General features: G+C 45.3%; 1 protein-coding gene across 1 annotated transcript in view; it reads left to right on the top strand.

Moving 5' to 3' along the window:
• The first annotated feature begins 3,689 nt into the window (after window positions 1-3,689).
• LOC124721458 (thioredoxin reductase 1, cytoplasmic-like) overlaps window positions 3,690-26,968 on the top strand; it is a 103,963-nt gene continuing 80,684 nt past the window's right edge. The window contains exons 1-2 of the mRNA XM_047246444.1: window positions 3,690-3,919; window positions 12,777-12,840. Coding sequence (XP_047102400.1) covers window positions 3,782-3,919; window positions 12,777-12,840 — 202 coding nt within the window. The 5' untranslated portion in view covers window positions 3,690-3,781. The remainder of the gene's footprint in view (window positions 3,920-12,776; window positions 12,841-26,968) is intronic.

Genomic DNA, 26,968 nt, shown 5'->3' with positions numbered 1-26,968 from the left:
TAGAACTTAGAACTACTTAAACCTAACTAACCTAAGGACATCACACACACCCATGGCCGAGGCAGGATTCGAACCTGCGACCGTAGCAGTCCTGCGGTTCCGGACTGCAGCGCCAGAACCGCTAGACCACTGCGGCCGGCAAAGTGCTCAACAAAGGTGGGCTGGTGGCACCTACTGTGCTGCCGAACTAAGAGGGCCTTGGAGTGACCCTGCGCTGTTTTATTCGCGCATGTGTCAATGTTACACTCCCCGCCCCCGTGATCACGCTACAAGAGGGTACGAAACAGGAGGGCTGAATGAGTATAAACATCTTTTTCTGCTTCGGATCACGTCCAAATTTCGTCTACTGATTCTGGACGGTCCGGGTTGGTTCCATCCTGAATATCAGAGCAAAAATTGCGGTCGCGCTACGCTCCAGAAGGGCAGATCACGTTTAATGGGACTACATTCCCACGATATCGTTAGAGAAGGGTTGAACCGTCCCGGGGGTGTCAGCAGTGTCGAACGTTGCCAAGAACATCATCCTGTTGTTCATCACACAGCGCATTGTCGTGTTTGACCACGAAATGTGTGGTAAGCAACGCTCCAAGGGTAGGAGTGGTTTCATTGACGCCCTTTAAACCCTCTGAGGCTTTTCAGTGTCGATTCGGAGCAATGGTGTGTCTGAAACGTTTTCCTCGGCCACCCATAAGAAAATCGCATGATTTCAACGCTGGGCGGCGCCGTTCTGACCTTCGTTACAAAGGCGTCTAAAGAAGGGGTGAAATGTGGGTAAGAGGGAGTGTGACGACCTTCCCATCGTCTGATACGTCCGCGGTGGCGCTGGGCGGAATTGTGGTGAAATTTGGTACCAATGTGACATCATTAACCCACCTAACACCTCACATAAACTTCTAAGCTCTGCCCTTATTTTCACACTTTTGTCACTGAGCAGGACGCTTTGCTTTTGCTCCATTACAGAGAAAGGCTTTGAGCCAAATTTCAAACTTACTCGTTGCAGTGAGAGACGTTTACGGGGTCTCAATAAAGTGACCATTTAATTGCGTTGCGCAGTGTAAATAGCACAGTAGACTGAATTTAATACAAATGTACGCATTAGTCTTTTAGACTACCCATGTTAGAAGTAAAACATATTTCAATCAAACCACTAAAGAAAAATGCTAGTTTTAACTTAAGATTTGTGTATATAGTAGAATGAGTTGTCCAGAAGGAATGTTTCCAGTTTATATTTAAAATTTACTTTGCTAAATTTTATGTATTTTATACTGGTCCCCTTATAAGTGAAAATTTTTGTAATTACGAATTGTACACTGGCCAAAGGCACTGACAACTCTAGTGATGTTTAATGGAGGTTATTTTGGTTTGCTCTGGACATTACTATACTTTTGTGATAGTGATGGATTACTTATGAGGAATTTCTTTAGCGAATATGTGTCTCTGCTCGCTGTAGATGGCAAACTGCTGAATCTTACCTTCCGGACTGAGTGGTTTGTTATGGCGTTCACTACGTGTCGAGTCACTCAAATGTAAAAAAGCGGCACTTGTCAGCTTAGTAGTGGTACAGCGAGCTTGAAGGCCACGCGCTTGCATCGAGTATTTCCGCAAACTGGCTTGTAACGATGTCGCAAGCGTGAGCTCGGGGTCATACACTCCAGCCGTTTCACAAGACTTTGCAACCAACTTTTCCGCTCGAGCGCACTCGCTTTACGCTCTAGCAACCCGTATTCAGACGAATACCAGCGAAAGCAGCTCCAACTCGGCCAGCTCCACTAGGTTTCTCTGTTGAGAACCCATTGCACGAACAGTCCGATCAATGTAGTCCCCACAGATTCTCGATTGAATTTTGATCCGGGGTGTTCGGTGGTCAGGGGTGTACACTAAAATCATCCTGATGCTCTTCGAACAACGCGCATACACTGCAAGCTGTGAGAGTGTTACATTGTCCTGCTGATAGATGTCATCGTGCTGAGGGAAAACGCACTGCACACAGCGGTGAACATGGACCTCAAGCATAGATACCTACCTGTGCTGATCCATTGTGCCGTCCAAAATGACGAGTTCACCCAGAGTGAACCACGAAAACATTCCCCAGACCATAACGCTCACTCCTCCGGTCTGGGCCGGCGGGAGTGGCCGAGCGGTTCTATGCGCTTCAGTCTGGAACCGCGCGACTGCTACGTTCGCAGGTTCGAATCCTGCCTCGGGCATGGATGTGTGTGATGTCCTTAGGTTAGTTAGGTTTAAGTAGTTCTAAGTTCTAGGGGACTGATGATCTCAGATGTTAAGTGCTCAGAGCCATTTGAACCTCCGGTCTGGATCCTTTCGACGATTGTTGCAGAGTGTTTGGCATAAAACGTGATTCATCTGAAAAGGCCATCTGCCGCCAATCAGTGGATGTCCGGTTGCAGTACTGGGTGCAAATTCCAGCCTTCGTCGCGGATGAGCAGCAGTGCGTGAACTAGACTCCTGCTGTGGGGCCCCAGACGCAGCAGCAGTCATTGAGGAGCTATTGGTCGCCCCTTGGCTCATCTGGGCGGTCGGTTGATCGATTGTTGAACGTCTATTCTCCCGTACACATCTCCGCAACCGTTGTTCAACCCCTATCGTCTATGGCCCGTGGTGCGCCACAGTTGCCTCGGCGCTGGTTTTGGGTAGCGCCATTGTACCATGCGCGGTATGCTTTAACCATGGCTGCAAGCGAATGGCTTACAAACGTAGCAATTTCTGAAATGCTTCCACCCTTGGCCTGAAAGCCAATACATTATGACTACGACTGTTTCCCCCCCCCCCCCCCCAAATTCCCCGAAACGTTTTATATACCCTCCACTGCTACTGCTGTCGGTGAGTGGTCATTGTACTTTGACGTAGAACATAGCCGGTAGTCGCATTAACGTGGCTGTACAATGCATTTCCCAGCAACATGAAATAACTGGAAGGAAATACAGAAGAGAGCAGATACTTTGGCTACCTGTTTAGAGAAAAAAAAATGTACCATACGAATTTAACATGGTTGGCTGTCCCTAGAATTTTATTGCTTCGATTTAACTTAAATGGCCGAAGACGCGTCTCTGTTTCGTAGTAAACGAAAGTTTCTCTTATCTTTATTTGACCTTCGGCGCTGTCTCACCTTAAAGTTAACAAAAGTATCCTTTTCGCGTTTGAAGCCATTAGTCATCCGTTAGACTATTCTGTGTGTAAATAAAGTACAATCTTCTGTGATACATATCCATTTTGTCCTTGTATGTTTTCTAATGTCGTTCACTCCCCTCCCGAGAGGTCGTTTTAGAAATTTCATGTATTTTGTATCCATTTTCAATCTATTCGCATGGCTACATGTCCTTCTCCGCTCAGCTGCGTTTTCATTCGTCATAATTACGCATTACTGTCCTGCATGTGCCCCAATCCATTCTTACTGTCTCTATTGGCCATTTGCGCCTTACAAATTCGTATGTCTTATATTGGCGCTTTGAAGGAGGCCCAAGGGAAAACTGCAGAGTTGTCATTTTAAAATATCAAGCCATGAGTATTGAAAACGGACGTTAAAGATGGTTGCGATGTTATGCTCCGGCAAAGTGACGTAGTCAACCAGTGACTTTCAGAGTCTGTATGACATGCAAGTCATTGCGTGCAAGATAAGTGACGCTGCAACTTTTAGTATCTGTGGTGAGAGCGGATATAAGTTGGGTACATCGCTGATCTGCGACAGAGTTTTGTTTTGGGGGGAAGTGAGTAACATGTGCGCGATATCGCGGCGGTGCTCTTAATGTAAAGGTTATGGAGTATGAAAATATTTAGTGTGTTATTCAAGCAGATAACTACCACTATGGAGAAATTATCTGGTGAACGTTTAGTAGACTACATTATTAATAGTAATAAAGTAACAATTTTTAGCAAGACAACATGCCCTTTCTGCAAGCAGGTGGGTACTACATTAATTAAACATTGTTATTTTCCATGTAGAATGTATGAGATTGTATGACCTGTAATTATTCTGTAAAATATAGAGAGACCATTCGTTGAAAACAAGTAACTATGCATCCTTTTACCCAGAAATTAAGAGCTGTAGGGCCTACTGACAGTGAAATGTTTTAATTAACGTTGTAAGTGGATTGCGTTCTACAAAGTTGCTGTCAGTTTGTTATGTGTTACATTACGTTAAAATTATAAGAAATTTAACTACCATGCACCAGGTTGTTCCTTCTACGGCACACGAGTAACAGAAAATGAGGTGTAAAAAAAGTGTTGTCTTTTCTAAACAATTTGCCGTAAATATTGTTGTAGTTGAGAGGTAGCTTTTTTTTTCCATCTCCATGTGGCAGCTTTACAAGTTTTTATTTTAGTCTAGCAATATTTATAATGCAGGGTATGGATACCAAATTCTAGCGACGTGAAAGTACAAGATATGATTGAGGATATTCATGTAGAGATTACCTTCGGTGTAGAGTCTGCAGTATATCGTGCATAATCACAAGTGTATAACAGACTGCTAATGTAATAATCCTAAGAAAAAAAGTACTTTTCAAAATTTCTGAAGATAGAAATGCCCTTGTTTCATGAACAATAATTAGAATTTTGCGATTTAGGCCATGGACATGTAGAGGAAATTCAAATGAATGGTTGATCAAGCTTAGAACAATATGTAGTCTACACAATAGTTGAAGATGCTAGAAATCCTGCTTGGTATACAAACAGTGTAATAAAACTTTTTTATGATACAGTGTGTGCTGCAGATAAATCAAAGTATAAAACATATTGACAGAGGTTAAATGGAATGTCTTGGTCCACAAGAAAGACAATGCACAATACTGTTGCACTCCCTTTAAAAAAAAAACCTCCAATATGTTCTGGTGAGGTATTGGCACAAACTTTCGTGTCCAAATGCTTGTAGCTGAAACAGTGCTTGAAAGTAGTAGTGGGAAAACGGTACTTGGAATGCAAAAATCTGTCTTTGGATATTTTTTCATGTAGACAATGCCATTATCCAGTTGCTGTACCATTGCAAAGGCTGCTGATATAACAGTTAATACTAATAGTGTTGAAAAAGTGTATGGAATTTCAAAAACTTAAGCAGCGCCCATCCCACAGCACATTTGGAGGGTTTGTCATGTTCTATTCAGAATTTGTAATGTAATTAACTCCATTCATAACCACTGTTTACTGCAGATTGCTTGAACAATTTTTTTGTTTCCAGCAATTGGAGAAGATAGGCCATCCATAAAAGGATGAAGTGGGGGCACAGTATTGATCCACCAATTGCTACTTCTATATCAATCACCTGCATTTGTCACACAGTATAAGTCTAGACATAACTAGCAGTTCTCATACTTGCCCAACGATGACTTCAAAAATTGAAAATGTTTAGTGCAGTACAAAATAGTGCTCAGTCCCTCCAGTGGATCTATTTAAAGCAAAAATATTGAGTGATGTAAAAGAACACCCAGTATACTCATTTGTAGTAGTAAAGCAATGACTACCTGACTGGCAACTGAGTGCTATCACACTAGCAACAAAATTGATATTTTATTATAGCGTCTGCTGTGCAGGATTAGCCAAGCGGTCTAAGGCGCTGCAGTCATGGACTGTGCGGCAGGTCCCGGCGGAGGTTAGAGTCCTCCCTCAGGCATGGGTGTGTGTGTTTGTCCTTAGGATACTTTAGGTTAAGTAGTGAATAAGCTTAGTGACTGATGACCCTAGCAGTTAAGTCCCATCAGATTTCACACACTTTTGAACATTTTTTTTTATTATAGTGTCCATTTTACTGTTTTATTATTGTAGATTAATGCAGTTCTAACACAGACCATCCAGAAGTAGCTACTCATTGGTAGAGTATTGGTAATACAGCCATAGAGAACCCATGCTCCTTGGACACAATTATCTAGCTGAACAGTACCAACATGACACAATCATTTTGGAACAGCTTGCTAGAAATAAAACATGATATTTTAAGTCATGATAGAGATCAAAGTGTAGCAACATTTGTAGTGGTAACCTAAGTTCGTTGATTAAGGCTAGGACTGTGTGTGTATGTTTTAGAACTGATAGAAAGTTACTCCCTACTCATGACAGACTGCAAAGTTTTAGTTTTACGAAATTGGAGGAGTTGTAATCTGGTACGAAATGACAAACTTCAGATGAATGTGTACAAAAGCAGTTATTCAGTTGCTAAAAATCACCCTTGTTTATGTTGTAGAATGTTGCAAAACCATGTTGCATCTTTCTTGTTATAAAAGATAATATTGGGAAGCGGGGTTAAGACAGCTTAGTGGGAAGTTGTGCATCATTTAGGTCTGTCAGAGCCTAGCAAATGATCTAGCAAAAACTCATAGCTCTATACCATGCAAAGTCAGTGACATGATCCATTCCCTCATCTTTCATAAATAAACAACATGTCAACAGAAGCGTCCGATCCCACTCGTCAGCTTTGATCCGTGACGTAAGGGTGTTGTCATGTGTGACGCCATGACGGTGCGGTTTGTGAGTGTGGCATGTTTGTAGATGTCGTCATGTTGTGGTTTGTTGTGCTCTCTGGTGGTATGTTCAGGGTTTTCGTTTGTGTGGTGTAATGGGCTCAGTTTGCTTCTGCTCATTATCCAGAATTGTTAGTGTGTTGGCTGTGTTTGTAGTGGAATTCGTTTCAGTGAGTTAACGATTTTGTGTGAAGGTTAATTTAGTGTTGTTCGCTGTACATTGTGTGGTAATTTTAGTAAAATTAATCGGTTCTTGTTTTTGTTCAGGAATGGATATGACTGATAAAATTAACAGTGCGCAGGTCAAGGGAAGTGTTCGATTCCAATGTGTGGCTGCGTATGTTGATATTAGTATGGGGAGATGTTTTTGAGCTATATAGGCCAAAGGAAGTGTTTGATTCTAATTTTTGGGATCGGGAGCTGCTGTTGAGCTATATAGGTCAAGGGAAGTGTCCGATTCCAGATGATATTGTGTTTAGTGGTATTTGGGGAGTTTTGTGAAGTCAGCTTTTTTCGTCATTTTGTGTGGTTTTGAATGGGGATGGGTGTCTAAATTTGTTTATATTTAGTTTGCCCCCCCCCCCCCCCCCCCCCCCCCCCCCCCAAGAAACACCCCATTTCCCACACTTGTCCCGTTAGTGTCATTAGGCTTTTTGTGGAAAATGTGTGTGTTTGTTTTTCGATGTATTTTCGTCCTCATAATGTGTACGTACCGTACCGACTTTATATGCACCATATTGGAATCGTGGTTTATGGTCGTTTCTGCCATATTTGTGACCTCATAGGTCAAAGCAGACGGGCGGGATCGGACGCTTCCATATTTCCAAACTGAGAACAGTAAACTGCAAAAATATTGTATTCAGGATGTAAAAATTCATTCAGGCAGGAGGATCCTATTAATGTAACACCACACTCGCTCACAAATGAGATATTAAAAGGTGGTGGTGCATATACAGTAATTTTCCTTCAACCATGCACTGTACAGTATACATGTGTGTGCTGAGAATACCCTAAGAGTCCACAGTAGACCCTACAAGGTGGATTGAATAATTTTGAAAAACTGATTATTAGATACCACCCAGAATCTATTAGAACTGTGTTGGGACATACAGACTTTCACTAGAACTGAAAACTCCTTGAAAGGTGAATATAGCATTTTGTTGAACAATTATCCACATGTACAGATATACCCCAAGTAAGTTTTATAGGGCCATCGTTGATCATGTTGTGTATTAATGACTCGAGAAGGGATCATCATCATCCAGTTGAAATATACTGCTGGATTAAGGCTGCTTCTTGACATTTCCACCCATTACAGTCTTTTGTGATACACGTTCAATTTGCTATTGCATGCTTTCTAATGTCCTCTAACCAATTTCCATTAATCATCTTCCTGGTCTTTCTGATCTCATGAATCCAATGAATAACTTTTTTGGTCCATCTATTGTCCATTGCCTGTCTACATCTCACACACATCTCCATTTTATTTTCATTATGGTCATAATTATGTCTTCCACTCCAGTCTGTTTCCTGATCTATTAATTTTGTTTTCCTATCTCTCCTTTGATTATTGAGCAATCGTCCATTTTTGAGTTGCTTGCACAGCCCAAACTGGCAGTAAACACTATAATAACCTAAGATTCCAATTTCAAACACATTAGAGACATTCATGTACCATAAATTTAGTTTACCAAAATCTATACAGTCCATTTTTACTCTTTTGTTTATTTGTTTTGGAGTCCATCCAATTATTGTCTTACAGTATCCTGAAAAGAAAAACTCGACTGCCTCTATGCCCTTTGTTCTTAATTCAAACAACATTATTTTCATCCATTTTTAAGGCAACATTCAAAGATAAGTTTATTCATTAGGGATTCATGTTCATCCACAGTAGTGGCAAAGCTCTACAATGTCATCGCCCATTTGTAGGTGGTCATATATGTTTCATTCAGTGTTTTCCAAGTTTAAGAGCCTGAAAACTTCCTGTGAGGTCATTGAAAACAAATTTGGTGGTACAGGTTTCACTAGCCTGACCATTATTCCAATTCTGAATTTCCCACTAGCCTGATGATGTCTGACAGAAGCTGTAGCAGTAATGTATACATTAAAATTTTTTTTTTTTTTTTAATGTGCTAATATTTTTGAATCGGTACTTTACTTGTCAAGGACTGCATGTACTGTTGTGTTGAAACTGAATCAAAAACTTCCTCAGTATCTGTGAATCCTAGTCAGAATGGTAATTCATACCCATTGCTTCATTCTGAATCCACTTCATAAGCCAGCTTCCACTTTCCTTACTTAACGTCTTTTTTTTTTCTGTATGTCGGGGAAGGCACAGAGCATGAATTGAATTGATGCGGTTGGTCCATAGTAATGTTCACGCAATTTACAACAATCATAATTCCTTTGATTTCTACCACTGGTCATATGGAATCCCAACGTAACATCCTCCATAGCATAATACTGCCCCAGCCAGCCCATGTTCATGTCTTAGTGCAGGTTTCGAGCAGCCATTTTATTGCATGACAATATATCTGGACATGAGTGTTGACAGTGTGATAAGAAATGTGATTCTTCTGGACAGGTGACATATTTCCATTGCTTCACAGTCTGACCTCGATGATCCAGTGTCCACTGCACCACAGCTATTGGAACTGTCTGCTTTGTTCAATCAACATGTAATTGCACAGAGGTAGTCTGGTTATCACTGTTAGCATTCAACCGCGATTCTTATACATATATTTTAACAACGCGTTTCAAGAGACAATGCTCCCATCGTTAGGTTGTAAAATCTATGTCATGAAATTAAACGGACTAAAAAGACAAAATACCATCACAAATAGTTGGGAAGTCCATAGAATAAAACAGAATTAAAAGTATATTGGACTGTCGGTCCTCGTCTTACATTGAAGTTGTTGACACAAGTCGATGGCCGTCCCATAGCTACCAAATATGCTGTCACACTGTGCCGGCTCGGGAGCTGTTGTGGACTGACGTGCCTAGGTGTTGTGGCGTGGTTACAGCCATGTGCTTGACGGTAACGCTATGCTATTGGGCGCCTGATTTCCTTATTGCATTGGTCTGCTATTGTTAGCTTCTCACCACTCCGTCAGTGACATGCTACAAGTTTAAAGTCGCATACCTACCCTAAAATAATTCTAAAAACCCGCAAAAAAATTTCATTTCTTTAAAATTATCTTGTGCATTTAGAATATTGCTTTGTATCTTTTCATGGATAGCTATCTCGAATTCCTCTAGTAAATCAAGTTTCCTCCCTTTCTTTTCTACATGCAATATTTCTACATTGTCTTCTATGCTCTTAAGGGGATGGCTTGTTTCATATATATGGTTCGCAACAGCTGATTTGTCATAATTTCCTAACCTGAGCACATCTTTATGTTCTTTATACCAGATCGCGAATGATCTTCCTGTCTGCCCTATATATTTTGCATCACAAGTTGTGCGCTGAATCTTATAAACTCCCGATCTTTCAAACTTATTTCTCTTCTCGCCAATATTGTGCTTAAGGCTATACCTCACTAGGTTATTAGTCTGAAAAGCTATTTTAACATCGTATGGCTCAAAATATTTGCTATCTTTTGTGAGACTGTTCCGTAGTATGACATCATGATAATTTTCACTTTCTCTCCATCAGGTTTATTCTTTTTGCGCTTATTACTTTTCCGTAACAGTTTTTTAACCATATCTATTCTGTAACCGTTATTCATCGCTATTCTCTTAACGGTATTAATTTCAGTCTCCCTATCTTTTTCGCTCGTAGGTATATTGACTGCCCTATGCACGAGACTACGGAAAGCAGCTTCTTTATAAGCCTGCGGGTGGCATGAATCATTCGGGATCACGGCATCAGTCGTAGTCCGTTTTCTATAAACGGAGAACTTTTTTACTATTTCCTCAATGTCCTCGCGGGAACCATCGACAAGTAACTGTTACTTGTCGATGGTTCCCGCAAGGACATTGAGGAAATAGTAAAAAAGTTAAACGGCGCACATAATAAAATAGAATTTACCGTGGAGTATGAAACTGACAATTGTTTACAGTTCTTGGACCTGAATATAAAAAAGCAGGACAACAAACATGCGTGCTCCGTTTATAGAAAACAAACTACGACTTCCGTGATCCCGAATGATTCATGCCATTCGCAGGCTTATAAAGAAGCTGCTTTCCATAGTCTCATGCATACGGCAGTCAATATACCTATGAACAAACTACGACTTCCGTGATCCCGAATGATTCATGCCATTCGCAGGCTTATAAAGAAGCTGCTTTCCATAGTCTCATGCATACGGCAGTCAATATACCTATGAGCGAAAAAGATAGGGAGACTGAAATTAATACCGTTAAGAGAATAGCGATGAATAACGGTTACAGAATAGATATGGTTAAAAAACTGTTACGGAAAAGTAATAAGCGCAAAAAGAATAAACCTGATGGAGAGAAAGTGAAAATTATCACAATGCCATACTACGGAACAGTCTCACAAAAGATAGCAAATATTTTTAAGCCATACGATGTTAAAATAGCTTTTCAGACTAATAACCTAGTAAGGTATAGCCTTAAGCACAATATTGGCGAGAAGAGAAATAAGTTTGAAAGATCGGGAGTTTATAAGATTCAGTGCAGAACTTGTGATGCAAAATATATAGGGCAGGCAGGAAGATCATTTGCGATCCGGTATAAAGAACATAAAGATGCGCTCAGGTTAGGAAATTATGACAAATCAGCTGTTGCGAACCATATATATGAAACAAGCCATCCCCTTAAGAGCATAGAAGACAACGTAGAAATATTGCATGTAGATAAGAAAGGGAGCAAACTTGATTTACTAGAGGAATTCGAGATAGCTATCCATGAAAAGATACAAAGCAATATTCTAAATGCACAAGATAATTTTAAAGAAATGAGATTTTTTTGCGGGTTTTTAGAATTATTTTAGGGTAGGTATGTGACTTTAAACTTGTAGCATGCCACTGACGGAGTGGCGAGAGGCTAACAATAGCAGACCAATGCAATAAGGAAATCAGGCGCTCAGTAGCATAGTGTTACCGTCAAGCACACGACTGTAACCACGCCACAACACCTAGGCACGTCAGTCCACAACAGCTCCCGAGCCGGCACAGTGTGACAGCATATTTGGTAGCTATGGGACGGCCATCGACTGGTGTCAACAACTTCAATGTAAGACGAGGACCCACAGTCCAATATACTTTTAATTCTGTTTTATTCTATGGACTTCCCAACTATTTGTGATGGTATTTTGTCTTTTTAGTCCGTTTAATTTCATGACATAGATTTTACAACCTAACGATGGGAGCATTGTCTCTTGAAACGCGTTGTTAAAATATATGTATAAGAATCGCGGTTGAATGCTAACAGTGATAACCAGTATAACGACAACTGCTACCTCAACTCCATAATGGATTATATTAAAGAGGTAGTCTGTTGCAGAGCCCCATGTTCAAAAATATGTACTGAACGATGTGCTCAGAAACATTAATGCCTGTACCACCATTGTACTATTTCATCAGATCTGCCACAGATTGCCTCTTAGCTTTCTTTACAGAACAAGGGATCTTCTGGCCACTTTCTCTGCCAAGGCACAGATGTCCAACATCTGGTTCCTACTCCTAGTGTAACTGTCCTTCAACTACTTTCCCTATATAAAATAGTGGCATATGAACAGCTGAGCAACTTTTCCTTTCTGATATGCTTATTCCTAGGCTCCAGCCCGTAACAATCTGCCATTTGTCAAAGTCACTTATATCAGCAGATATCCCCATTTGCAGACTGTATCATTGCTAGAATGATCCGCTTTTCATCTCTATTCTGCTTACAAACTTTTCTTACTACGTCATTTGGCTGCAATGCCACCAGAAGCCATTCATTCCCACAGAGGACAATGTTCACAATGTTTTCGCTCACCAATGTGTGTCAGCAGCAAGTTTTAAACAATAGTTCATAATTTATATATGAAACAAATAAAATTGCTGGTTTATTGCAGAGGTAATTTGGACTTCCACCCCAAAGGAGTTCCTGGAGGTCACCTTTGCTGCTGGTATTTCTCTTGGACAGTGTTGTGTGCTATATTTTTAACACTCATTCTATGAGCAGTTTTTATAATAAAGCAGTTGTGACTTCACTAGTAAATCTTCTCGTCATGGGCTTCTTCTGTTGATGAGACTGGCAATACTGTTTCTAACAATGACATTGCAAGGTGAAGATGTTATAGATGTAATCAAAGTTAATGATGTAATTGTACTGCAACTAACAAATTATCTTTTATGACAGGTGAAATCATTGATGGAATCCTTAAGTGAACCTTACTTTGCATTGGAACTGGATCAAACCCAAGGTGAGTTTCAAGAATGGATATATTCTGACCTTATTTTCATTGCTTTTGTTGTTAAAATTACTGGATGTTGTGTTAGAGTGTGTAGTTGTTAACATTAAAAATTGTTTGCACTGTTTTGGAAAGGATTTATTTACGTGCAGCCTTTCAACTGAATAATAATACTTTATGCTGTGTGCATTTAATTGTTGTTTTCTACATTAATCTGAAGTTAGTGCATAATGCTATTATTATTACACTTTTTAATATCAACATTGTTTCTAGCTTCAAAATTCATCAGGTACCTGTTTCTTGTAAACAACTTGGTGATGTACCTGTTACTGTAACACTTTGTAAGACCTGCAACACAAAACACGATACGGGGATTAATTTTTCACCGCAACTTAACAATGCAGTCTGATAAAGCACTGTGTGAGCACTTTGAGAGGCAAGGGATCCACTGTGTACAACATGTCAAGGCCCCACTGACAACAAGGTAGACACCAGTGCAGTCAGCAATGTTTTTGAGGAAGAATTGCTACCAGGAAAGATAAAAAATTACGAGGCGCATTTTTTAAGTAAGTACCGTTTTGAAATTAAAAAAAGACGTGCTAAGATATCTCGATTTTTTTATTTTTACATGGAAGCCTGTACCTTAATCTACGCACTGATGCCATTACATTCTGATTCTTCCTTGTTTACGATGGGTACTGAGTGTTTAAGATAATCGTGAATCCCGCCGACTGTGAAGTACGGGCTGTTATAAGATTTCTTAGTGCTAAAGGCCTAAAAGTGATCGATATTCATTGTGAAATCTGTGCAGTTTACGGAGAAAACATTATGAATGATGGCATGGTATGAAAGTGGGTGAGAGCATTTAAAGACGGCCGCACAAATGTGCATGATGAACAACAGAGTGGGCGACCTGTCGTTGAAAGTTTTGTGCAGGAAGTGGACAATAAGGTGAGAGAAAACACTCTTTACGATTTCCTCCTTGTGGGATGACTATCCTAATGTTTCTCGTAGTGTTTTGTATGGCATTGTGACCGAGCACTTGAATTACCGAAAATTGTGCGCACATTGGGATCCGAAAATGTTGATGGATGTGCACAAAACCAAACGTTTAGACAGTGCATTGACTTTCCTTGAGCAATACCACAATGACGGTGATGATTTATTAAGCCAAACTGTTATGGAAGATGAAACGTGGGTGGCCTATGTCACACCAGAATCAAAGTAACAGTCCATGGAAGTTGAGCAAGGGCATCGTTTTGCTGCAAGACAATGCCCGTCCACGTGTGGTGAATCGGACCAAAGATCTCATCACATCTTTTCGATGGGAAACTCTAGATCATCCTCCATACAGTCCCAATCTTGTGCCCAGTGATTACCATCTGTTTGTGCGCTTGAAGAAATACCTGGGCGGCCAGCGTCTTCAAGACAATGACAAAGTCAAAACTGTGGTTATGCAGTGGTTAACAACAGGCGGCAGACTTCTATGAGGAGGGTATTCAAAAACTGGTACAACATTATGACAAGTGCCTCAGTATTGACAAAAATTATGTAGAAAAGTAGATTAAGGTACAGGGTTTCGTGTAAAAATAAAATTATTGAGGTATCTTAGCATGTCTTGTCTTTTTTTTTTTAATTTCAAAACGGTACTTACTTAAAAAAACACGCCTCGCATGTTGCTACTGCAATATGGTGCTAATTTCTCCACTCTCAATGAGGCACTTTGAATGCCAGTGTTTCTGGCATATGTCTTCTTGCTGTACATATGCCCTAATTTATGGAGACTGTGGCAAGGCACTTTATAAAACTTCGCTACGTGCACTATCACCTGTCTGTGTCACCATCCCTGATCGTTGAAATGTGCTAACCTACTCGATGAATGCAAAATCCAGGAGCTTATGGTCATAGATTTCCTCTTGTTTGGAAGTCTCAGTGATATCTATGTCTGTCACTAATGTGGACAGGTCATTAGCAGTACATCTTGTACTACTTCCTCACTATCAACGCCCGGTAGTTGGACAAATAAACTTGACCCGGTGGCATATAGGCCCTCCTCTCTAGCAGTTGCTGTTAACACTGTCTTTAGCAACCACTTCCTCATGCTTACTGGTGACAAGGCTCCTGCTCAGGAACCCTCTTCCTGGAAATCCACAAAAGAGAGACCTGACACCAGCCAGTGGTTCTAGGATCCATGGGCAGTGAGTCTCAGGGCTGCCGCTCTTCTTCCATTCTTACACCCACAGCAGACAAGCTCTGACAATAATTTTGGCCAATAAAAGAAGTGAAAGGGAGAAGGCTACTCTGGTGACCCCAGAGTTGCCAGATCATGCTACACCATCAGCCGTTGTTTGTTCATGTTTTTCGTCCTCAACATGATGATCCATTGGAAATGCGGTGGATACTACTGTCACCTGCTAGAGCTGTAACTACTAATTTCCTCTTGTTCTATGGTCTGTTTTTCTGCCCGAAAAACACAATTCACTGATGAATGTGCCCCAACTCTTCTACATTGCTGTATGTTCTGTCAGAACTGAACTGGCCCTGAGAGAGCATCTGGAACAGTCTGTACAATGGCTTGCACAGATATTGTCAGTGAGCGAACTCGTTGGAAGCAGAGACAGTGCGAGTGCAAACAACCCCATTGATTACCATTTGTACCATTTATTTACCCCCAGGCAGGCCACTGTCCTTGAGATGACCACTGAAATCCAACAATTCTCTCCCCCCTCCCTGTCTTTGTTTTCTCTGTGAAAGTAGTTTTAATTCTCAGATAGAACATTTTTAACTATTTTTGGGGCAGGAACTGTGAGATTGGGGTTGGGGCGTTTCCCACCGCATGCTGGAGCTGGGAGCCCTTGACATTACCTCATTTGCCAGCTGCCCTGGTCATCTTCTTTTACTCTGTTTTCATTACTTTCTGATGCACTGACCTCTTTTTTCTGTAGCATACTATTTTCTGTTTTAAGGATGGCACTCCAATGAATATTGGGTGGTGTTCTGCTTTTCAACATTTTGATTATAATGGTTTTTTTTTTGGGGGGGGGGGGACACTTGCCTGGCCCCATGCACCTCCTGATGTGATCATTTCTCTCACCTTATTTTATTATTGTCAGTTAACATGATGTCCATTACATTTTTAGCCTTCTTGCTTTTAGTATTATGAATCTCCAAAATAGAAGGCATTCTTTATCTCTGTTTTCATCCTTAACCAGGTTGGTGGGGTCAGTTGCGGGTGGAGGTTCTCTCACCACATACCCTGATAATGAAGTTTTACTTTGTTTAGTTATTTCTCTGCTCTGTTATCATCATTGCTTCCAAGGCCTGTTTTACCACTCCTTCATACTTTTATAGTATAATAAAATTTCTGGCTGATGCCACTAACTCAAGATGAAATCTCTCATGACCTAGCTGTTTCAGTCTCTTAAGCTGCAACCAATCAGCCTTCTATGTATGGGCAGAAACTGAGCTAAACGATTCCTTGATGTTTTGTGTTAGAACAAATACCCATTTTTTTATCACCAGTGACTCTTAATTATGTACGGTTGATTTTCTTAATTTTGCTCATGATGAGCAAGGAGAGGGGGGGAGGGGGGGGGGGGTTGGGTAAGTAATCACTGCTACTATGTTTTGTTTTGAACTCTTACACAGGAATTTTGAACTTATACGTGACATCTGTTAATTCTGGAGTCAACTATTGACAGTCATATAATAGTGTTCGTAAAGTATGTATGAAAGCCTAGTGGGCTTCTTGAATGTGATGAATCAGTCACGTTAAAATTTTTGCCTTGCTTGATTTGTCATTCTCTCCATATGTGACCCAAGTGTTCTGAGCCACCTACGCGGCCTTTGATTTTCTCTTAGACTGGAAAACAAGAATGCTTTAGGGGAACCATAATGCTGCTCCACATGACATACTGTATTCTTTGGTCCACAAATAGCACAAGCTTTCATTAAAGCTGCTGAATTGAAGGCATATTTATGAGCATGACACTCCAAATGCAGTTCAGTTGGGGAGGGGTCTCTTAAAATTGCAAGGAGACAGATTGTCTGGTCTGTACTTGACTACGAAGAGAAATTCCTAATACTACCAATCTCCATGACTACCTGGGAGAAGCCCTCCGCCAGTTATGACTCCTCCACCTATAATCTCTACCAGAGTGATCCCATTCCAGAAGTCCAGCACCAACTCCAGTCCTTGTACCTTCACTGAAAGAATTTCAGCCCTCATTGACCAACACCTCCATCTAATTGCCCCCCCCCCCCCCCCCCCCGGGGGTCCCCAACTCTTTTGTGGATATGTGCGTGGCGAGCACGGGGCCCCGAGCTATTGCAGCCTTCTTTCTCTCCAGGGCTGCATTTCCTTCCCCTTCCCCTCCTTTCCCCTCCTTGCTCCTTTTCCGTTGCCCTCTCCTCTTCCTCTCTTGGTGTCCTTGCTTATGTTGGCCTGCGCTATCCTCCTGGTTCTGTTGGTTTTACAATCCAGCTTTGTTGCGTAATCATCTCCTCCTTTTGGCATTCCTTGGTCCCCCTCTGGGGTTTGACCTCCATTACAAAATTTCTCCTCCATAGTGTGAGCCATTTGGGGAAGAGCACTTTACCTAGTGTCTCCGACGTGTGCCCTCGTAGTACATTCCACCATTTCTTTCACGTCGTTGTCTGATGCTAGGGTGCATAGCCAGCACGGTAGCCAGCCCCTGTGGTGGGGTCGCTATGTACCCTTTTGGTTGAGCCCCCTGAACACACAGGGATCACACTTCTGATACCTGAGCTGTGACCACCTCATGCATACCTTGGAGTGGTTGCTCGTCATCCTGGAGCATCGAACTCCCGGCAATGGCCGCCGTGCCAGACGGCCCTTGCTGTGGCCGGGTGGCGCCCGTGAGGAGAGCTCCTGATCGGAGTGGGTGGTATCAGGGCAGACGCTATGCAAATGAAACACATACGGGTCCACAACTCTGGCCGTTCTTCTGCGGCCGTCTCTCTGCGTGTAACTGATACTGGCAGATGTAAAGCTGTGAGTACCGGGCGTGAGTCGTGCTTCAGTAGCTCAGATGGTAGAGCACTTGCCCGCGAAAGGCAAAGGTCCCGAGTTCGAGTCTCGGTCGGGCACACAGTTTTAATCTGCCAGGAAGTTTCATATCAGCGCACACTCCGCTGCAGAGTGAAAATCTCATTCTGATTCTTCAAGTGCTTCTTCTCATGCCACTTCGGCCTTCCCTTCCGTAGCTACCCCCTGGGAAGAGGGTCAGGCCTGTCGGCTAGGGGCGAAACCTTTCCCCCGTTATGTAGTTTGCACCAGGACTGATAGAGATACTTTCACCAATACCAAACCTTTATTCTTTGTGGAACACATTGAAGACAAGTTTGGCGAAGTGGACTCCCTGAGCAAGATGTGGTCGGGTTCGTTGCTGATCAAAACTGCTTCAGCTGCCCAATCTGCGGCCCTTCGTGCCTGTACCCATCTTGACACAATTCCTGTGTCCATTACCCCCGCACCAGTCTTTAAATATGGTACAAGGTGTGATTTTTCACAGGGACCTCATCCTTCAAACTGATGAGGAACTTTGGGACAGTCTTGGACAGCGGGGTGTTCACTTTGTTCGGCGTGTCCAGAAGGGTCCTAAAGACAATCGCATTGATACTGGTGCCATTATCCTGGCCTTTGAAGGGGATACCCTCCCTGAGAAAGTTAAGATTATGGTTTATCGATGTGATGTGAAGCCGTACAGCCCACCTCCTATGAGGTGTTTTAAGTGCTTGCGTTTTGGACAAGTCTTCCCGCTGTTCTCAGGCCCCTCTCTGTGGTGACTGTGGACGTCCACTCCATGAGGGGAGTCCCTGTGTTCCCCCTCCTGTGTGTGTAAATTGTCATGGTAGTCATTCTCCACGTTCACCAGATTGCCCAGTATATAAGAAGGAAAAGAAGATACAGGAGTATAAGTCCCTCGATCGTTTAACCTACACAGAGGCCCGTAAGAAATATACACGTCTTCACGTCTTCACCCTGTGTCCATGACATCTAGTTACGCCTTGGTTACATCTTCACCCCTTCCTCCCCCTTCCTTACCCCCATCCCGGATCCCTCTCCTCCCCCCCCCCCCTCCCCTGCGGCTCCCACACCTTCTCCTCTGGGCGCTGCTCCCCCTCCCCAGCCGGAGAAGTGTCCCACTCCTTCGGTGTCTGCCGGTCAAGGGCGCCTCTCCCAGGATGCCCCTTCCCGGCACCTTCCAGGCCAAAGGTCTGCTGCCGCGTGATGACCGCGAGAGCCGCGGTCTGTCGGCCCCCAGGTCGCCCGGTTTCTTTCTGTTCCTGATCTTGCTGCAGCTGGCTCCTTTGTCACACAGCCCTCCTCGATCTCAGCCTGAAAAGAAGAAGAAACATAAGTCCCGGGACAAAGAGCCTCTGGTGTCACCAGATGTCCCTTCCCCGACTTCACAACCGGATTCTGACCTGTCGTTCAACGGGTGTCGCCGCCTCCTTGTCGGTGACGGGTGGGGACCCGGCGGTATGACTGGCTTTAGTGTGTTCAGCCCCCATTTAAATCATCGTTCTGTGGTTCTGCAATGGAATTGTAATGGATATATCGTCACCTTCCGGAATTGAAATCCTTTCTTTCGTCTTACTCTGCAGCTTGTGTGGTTCTTCAGGAATCTCATTTTACTAATTCTCACTCACCGGCCCTCCGTGGGTTCCGTGTTTTCTGTCGAAATCGGGTCGGACCCCTGCGGGCTTCTGGTGGTGTTTGTACGTTGGTCCGTACAGACATTGCTAGCACGTGGATTCCTCTTCAAACTACATTGGAAGCGGTTGCTGTTAGGGTCCACCTAGACTCTGCGGTCACAGTTTGCAATCTTTATCTCCCTCCTGACAGGACTCTTACACCTGCTGCCTTAACTGCCCTTCTTCAGCAACTTCCTCCTCCCTTCCCCCTCCTTTGGGATTTTAATGCTCATCATCCCTTGTGGGGCAGTGCCTTTCCATCTAGACGAGGTTTTCTTATAGACCAGTTTATTGCAGACCACGACTTGTGCCTTCTTAATGATGGCTCCCCTACTCATTTCAGTGCCGGTCATGGTACTTTTTCTGCCATTGATCTTTCTCTTTCTTCTCCCTCTCTCCTCCCTCCTCCCTTCATTACACTGGTCGCCACACGACGAGCTTTGTGATAGTGACCATTTCCCGTTGATTATCTCGCTCCCTTCCCGCTCGCCGATGGACAGGTTACCTCGTTGGTCTTCCCAACGTGCCGATTGGCCTGTATACACTGCACAGATCGTGTTTTCTCCCTCTTTGTCGGGTTTTATTGATGACGTCCTATGTGACGTGTCTGACGCGATTGTTCGCGCTGCTAACCTTGCTGTCCCGCGCTCATCTGGACCATTTTGTCGCCGGCAAGTCCCATGGTGGAGTACGGCCATTGCCATTGCCATCCATGATCGCCGTCGAGCTTTGCAACACTTTAAGAGGCACCCATCCGTAGCCAGCCTTACTACCTTTAAACGCCTCCGCGCTAAAGCCCGTTATTTAATCAAACAGAGCAAGCGGATATGTTGGGAACGATTCGTTTCTTCCCTTGGTTCTACTGTCCCTCTGTCACGGGTATGGGCTACACATCGCTCTCGCCAAGGTTGCCATCGGCAGTCCACCCTCCCAGGCCTTCACCTCCCAGATGGCCTTTGTACGGACCCATTAGTTCTTGCAGAACATCTTAGGACCCATTTGCAGTGGCCTCAGCATCAGCCTCCTATCCAGCTGCTTTCCTTCACCTGAAACAGCGGGCTGAAGCTTCCACCTTATGTTTTACCCCTTGTGAGTCAGAATCTTACAACGAACCTTTTACTGAATGGGAATTTCTTTCTGCACTTTCTTCTTCTCATGATACGGCTCCCGGCCCAGATTCCATTCATAACCAACTGCTTAAACATCTCAGTGCTCCACAACGGCAACATCTTCTTCAGGTGTTTAACTGTATCTGGCTCCAGGGTGACTTCCCTTCTCAGTGGAGGGATAGCATCGTGGTTCCTGTCCTTAAGCCTGGTAAGAACCCCCTATCTGTTGAGAGCTATCGGCCAATTAGTTTGACCAATGTTGTTTGTAAGTTACTTGAACGGATGGTAGCCCGTCGGCTCAATTGGGTCCTCGAATCTCGGGATCTATTGTCCCCTTACCAGTGTAGCTTTCGAGAGGGACGGTCTCCAATCGATCATTTACTGCGCTTGGAATCTGCAGTTCGGCAGGCTTTTTTCCCAGGGCCGCCATTTGGTTGCAGTGTTTTTTGACCTTCGCAAGGCCTATGACACGGCCTGGCGCCATCAGCCCCCAGGGGGTCCACAACTCTTTCGTGGATACGTGCGTGGCGAGCAAGGGGCCCCGAGCCATTGCAGTCTTCTTTCTCTCCCGGGCTGCATTTCCTTTCCCTTCCCCTCCTTTCCCCTCCATACCCCTTTCCCCTCGCCCTCTCCTCTCCCTCTATTGGTGTCCTTGCTTATGTTGGCCCCCGCTATCCTCCTGGTTCTGTTGGTTTTACACTCCGGCTTTGTTGCGGAGTCATCTCCTCTTTTTGGCATTCCTTGGTCCCCCTCTGGGGTTTGACCTCCATTCCAAAATTTCTCTTCCGTAGTGTGAGCCATTTGGGGAAGAGCACCTTACCTAGTGTCTCCGACGTGTGCCTTCCTAGTACATTCCACCTTTTCTTTTACGTCGTTGTCTGATGCTAGGGTGCATAGCCAGCACGGTAGCCAGCCCGTGTGGTGGGGTCGCTATGTACCCTTTTGGTTGAGCCCCCTGAACACACAGGGATCACACTTCTGATACCTGAGCTGTGACCACCTCATGCATGCCTTGGAGTGGTTGCTCGTCATCCTGGAGCATCGGAACTCCCGGCAATGGCCGCCGTGCCAGACGGCCCTTGCTGTGGCTGGGTGGCGCCCGTGAGGAGAGCCCCTGATCGGAGTGGGTGGTATCAGGGCGGACGCTATGCAGATGAAACGCATACGGGTCCAAAACTCTGGCCGCTCTTCTGCGGCCGTCTCTCTGCGTGGTACTGATTCCTCAAGTGCTGCTTCTCTTGCCCCTTCGGCCTTCCCTTCCGTGGCTACCCCCTGGGAGGAGGGTCAGGCCCGTCGTCTAGGGGCAAAACCTTTCCCCCGTTATCTAGTTTGCACCAGGACTGATGGAGATACTTTCACCAGTGTCAAACCTTTATTCTTTGTGGAACACATTGAAGACAAGTTCGGCGAAGTGGACTCCCTGAGCAAGATGCGGTCGGGTTCGTTGCTGATAAAAACTGCTTCGGCTGCCCAATCTGCGGCCCTTCGTGCCTGTACCCATCTTGGCACAATTCCCGTGTCCATTACCCCTCACCAGTCTCTAAATATGGTACAAGGTGTGATTTTTCACAGAGACCTCATCCTTCAAACTGATGAGGAACTTCGGGACTATCTCGGACGGCGGGGTGTTCACTTTGTTCGGCGTGTTCAGAAGGGTCCTAAAGATAATCTTATTGATACTGGTGCCTTTATCCTGGCCTTTGAAGGGGATACCCTTCCTGAGAAAGTTAAGATTATGGTCTATCGCTGTGATGTGAAGCCGTACATCCCACCTCCTATGCGGTGTTTTAAGTGCTTGCGTTTTGGCCACATGTCTTCTCGCTGTACCCGGGACCCTCTCTGTGGTGACTGTGGACGTCCACTCCATGAGGGGAGTCCCTGTGTTCCCCCTCCTGTATGTGTAAATTGTCATGGTAGTCATTCTCCACGTTCAGCAGATTGCCCAGTCTATAAGAAAGAAAAAAAGATACAGGAGTATAAGTCTCTTGATCGTTTAAGCTACACAGAGGCCCGTAAGAAATATGCACGATTGCACCCTGTGTCCATGACATCTAGTTACGCCTTGGTTACATCTTCATCCCTTCCTCCCCCTTCCTTACCCCCATCCCGGACCCCTCTCCTTCCCCCCTCCCCTGCGGCTCCCACACCTTCTCCTCTGGGCGCTGCTCCCCCTCCCCAGTCGGAGAAGTGTCCCACTCCTTCGGCGTCTGCCGGTCAAGGGCGCCTCTCCCGGGATGCCCCTTCCCGGCACCTTCCAGGTCAAAGGTCTGCTGCAGCGCGGCGACCGCGAGAGCCGCGGTCTATCGGCCCCCAGGTCGCCCGGTCTCTTTCTGTTCCTGATCTTGCTGCAGCTGGCTCCATTATGCCACACAGCCCTCCTCGTTCTCAGCCTGAAAAGACGAAGAAACATAAGTCCCGGGACAAAGAGCCTCTGGTGTCACCGGAGGTCCCTTCCCCGGCTTCACAACCGGATTCTGACCTGTCGTTTATGGATGTCGCCCCCTCCTTGTCGGTGACGGGTGGGGACCCGGCGGTATGACTGGATTTAGCGTGTTCAGCCCTCACTTAAACCATCGTTCTGTGGTTCTCCAATGGAATTGTAATGGCTACTATCGTCACCTTCCGGAATTGAAATCCCTTCTTTCGTCCTACTCAGCAGCTTGTGTGGTTCTCCAGGAATCTCATTTTACTGATGCTCACTCACCGACCCTCCGTGGGTTCCGTGTTTTCAGTCGAAATCGGGTCGGACCCCTGCGGGCTTCTGGTGGCGTTTGTACGTTGGTCCGTACAGACATTGCTAGCACGTGGATTCCTCTCCAAACTACATTGGAAGCGGTTGCTGTTAGGGTCCACTTAGACTCTGCAGTCACAGTATGCAATCTTTATCTCCCTCCTGACAGGACTCTTACACCTGCTGCCTTAACCACCCTTCTTCAGCAACTTCCTCCTCCCTTCCTCCTCCTTGGGGATTTCAATGCTCATCATCCTTTGTGGGGCAGTGCCTTTCCATCTAGACGAGGTCTTTTTATAGACCAATTTATTGCTGACCACGACCTGTGCCTTCTTAATGATGGCTCCCCTACTCATTTCAGTGCTGGTCATGGTACCTTTTCTGCCATTGATCTTTCTCTTTCTTCTCCCTCTCTCCTCCCTTCATTACACTGGTCGCCACACGACGACCTTTGTGATAGTGATCATTTCCCGTTGATTATCACGCTCCCTTCCCGCTCCCCGATGGACAGGTTACCTTGTTGGTCTTTCCACCGCGCCGATTGGCCTCTATATACTGCACAGGTCGAGTTTTCTCCCTCTTTGTCGGGTTGTATTGATGACGTCCTACGTGACGTGTCTGACGCGATTGTTTGCGCTGCTAACCTTGCTGTCCCGCGCTCATCTGGACAATTTCGTCGTCGGCAAGTCCCGTGGTGGAGTACGGCCATTGCCATTGCCATCCGTGATCGCCGTCGAGCTTTGCAACACTTTAAGAGGCACCCATCTGTAGCCAGCCTTTCTACCTTTAAGCGCCTTCGCGCTAAAGCCCGTTATTTAATCAAACAGAGCAAGCGGATATGTTGGGAACGATTCGTTTCTTCCCTTGGTTCCACTGTCCCTCTGTCACGGGTATGGGCTACACTTCGCTCTCTCCAAGGTTGCCATCGGCAGTCCACCCTCCCAGGCCTTCACCTCCCAGATGGCATTTGTACAGACCCATTAGTTCTCGCAGAACATCTTGCGACCCATTTTGCAGTGGCATCAGCGTCGGCCTCCTATCCAGCTGCTTTCCTTCATCAAAAACAGCAGGCTGAAGCTGTCTCCTTATGTTTCACCACTTGTGAGTCAGAATCTTACAACGAACCTTTCACTGAATGGGAATTTCTTTCTGCTCTATCTTCTTCTCATGATACGGCCCCTGGCCCAGATTCCATTCATAACCAGCTGCTTCAACATCTCAGTGCTCCACAACGGCAACATCTTCTTCGGGTGTTTAACCGTATCTGGCTCCAGGGTGACTTCCCTTCTCAGTGGAGGGATAGCATTGTGGTTCCTGTCCTTAAGCCTGGTCAGAACCCCCTATCTGTTGACAGCTATCGGCCAATTAGTTTGACCAATGTTGGTTGTAAGTTACTTGAACGGCTGGTAGCCCGTCGGCTCAATTGGGTCCTCGAATCTCGGGATCTATTGTCCCCTTACCAGTGTGGCTTTCGAGAGGGACGATCTCCTATCGATCATTTGCTTCGCTTGGAATCCGCAGTTCGGCAGGCTTTTTCCCAGCACCGCCATTTGGTTGCATTGTTTTTTGACCTTCGCAAGGCCTATGACACGGCCTCGCGCCATCACATCTTACTAACCCTTCATCAGTGGGGTCTTCGGGGCCCACTCCCGATTTTTATCCGCCAGTTCCTGATCCATCGGTCATTCAGAGTTCGAGTTGGTACTGCTTTTAGTTCTCCACGGACCCAGGAGACGGGCATCCCACAGGGTTCTGTCTTGAGTGTCCTTCTTTTCCTCATTGGTATCGATGGACTTGTGGCCTCTGTCGGTCCCTTGGTCGCCCCTGCCCTGTATGTGGATGATTTCTGCATTTGGGTTAGTTCCTCCTCGATGCCATCTGCAGAACGGCAGCTCCAGGTGGCTATACGGCGTGCCTCTGCATGGACCCTCTCACACGGGTTTCAATTCTCTCCTTTAAAATCGCGGGTGGTCCACTTTTGTCGCCGTACTACGGTCCACCCTGATCCAGAGCTCTATCTCGCTGCACAAAGATTGCCTGTGGTTCCACAGTTTCGTTTCCTAGGTCTTCTTTTCGACAACAAGCTCACTTGGCTGCCCCATATCAGACTCCTGAAGGTAGGATGTTTTCGTAAACTCAATGTCCTTCGCTTCCTTGCCCACTCCTCCTGGGGTGCGGACCGTTCCCTCCTCCTCCGTCTTTATCGTGCTCTAGTTCTGTCACGTTTGGACTATGGTTGTCAAGTTTATGGTTCAGCTGCTCCTTCCAGTCTGCACATGCTGGATCCAGTCCACCATCGTGGTATCCGTTTGGCCACCGGTGCCTTCCCTACTAGCCCTGTTGATAGTCTCCTGGTTGAAGCTGGGATCCCCCCCCTTTCTGTTCGGCGGTCCCAGCTTCTGGTGTCTTATGCCCTTACTATCCGTTCTTCTCCCGCTCATCCTTCCTATTCTATCCTATTCCCAGACCATGGACGTCGCCCGCCTGACTCCCGCCCTCGGGCGGGTTTACCGGTTGGGCTGCGCCTTGCGTCTCTTAACCGTGATTTTCGGCTTCCTTCTTTGTCCTGTCTTCCTCGCTCCCTCCCCTCCACCCCTCCTTGGTTAGTTCCTCGGCCTCGAATTCGGATGGATCTCCGCTGCGGTCCGAAAGATTCCATCCCCCCGGTGGTGTTCCGTTCCTTTTTCCGCCAAATTTTATGGGAGTTTCGGGATGCTGTTGTTTTTTACACTGATGGCTCTAAATCTGCTGATCATGTTGGGTATGCCTTCACGTCCTTTGTTGGAACGGAAAATCATCTACTGCCACCCTCATGTGGGGTGTTTACTGCGGAATTGATGGCAATTTCCCAGGCCCTTACCTTTATTAAACAATCCCAACACAACCGCGTTTTGTTATGTACGGACTCGATGAGTGGCCTTCTTGCTATTGACCGGTGTTTTTCGCGCCATCCCTTGGTCTCTGCCATCCATGACCATCTCGCTGATCTTCACCGTGCTGCTTGTTCCATTGACTTCCTATGGGTCCCAGGCCATGTGGGTATCCCGGGTAATGAGCTCGCTGATCGTTTGGCTGGGGGAGCAGTTACTTACCCCCCGTTTTCTGTAACCCCTCCTGCAGCGGATTTACGGCTTCACATCAAATCCCACTTTGCACAGTCATGGGCCAATTCTTGGGAGGCTACTCCACTGTCTAATAAACTTCGTGCCATTGAGGTGAATCCAGGCCCATGGCGTTCTTCCTTTAGCCTCTCCCGCAAGGACTCGACCACACTGTGTCGTCTCCGCATTGGCCATACCAGGCTGACCCATGGTTTCCTTTTGCGTGATGAGCCACCCCCGCTATGTGGTTGTGGAGCCTTCCAGTCAGTGGCCCACATTTTGGTTGAATGCCCCCTTCTTTTGGCTCTGCATGCTAAGTACAGACTCCCCCACACTTTACCTTTGATGTTGGCTGACGATTCCCGGATGGTCTCTCTGGTTCTAGGTTTCCTCCGGGAGAGTGGTTTTTATTCTCAGTTTTAAAGTTTTTAATCTCCCTCTGGTGTTGGGGCAGGGCGGTGAGTGTTTGGGTGTCTCCC

The sequence above is a fragment of the Schistocerca piceifrons genome, chromosome X, assembly GCF_021461385.2.
Source record: "Schistocerca piceifrons isolate TAMUIC-IGC-003096 chromosome X, iqSchPice1.1, whole genome shotgun sequence".
NCBI classification, from domain to species: Eukaryota; Metazoa; Arthropoda; class Insecta; order Orthoptera; family Acrididae; genus Schistocerca; species Schistocerca piceifrons.
The sequence above is the reverse complement of the archived record's forward strand: the minus strand, read 5'-3'. Positions and strand labels throughout refer to the sequence as shown.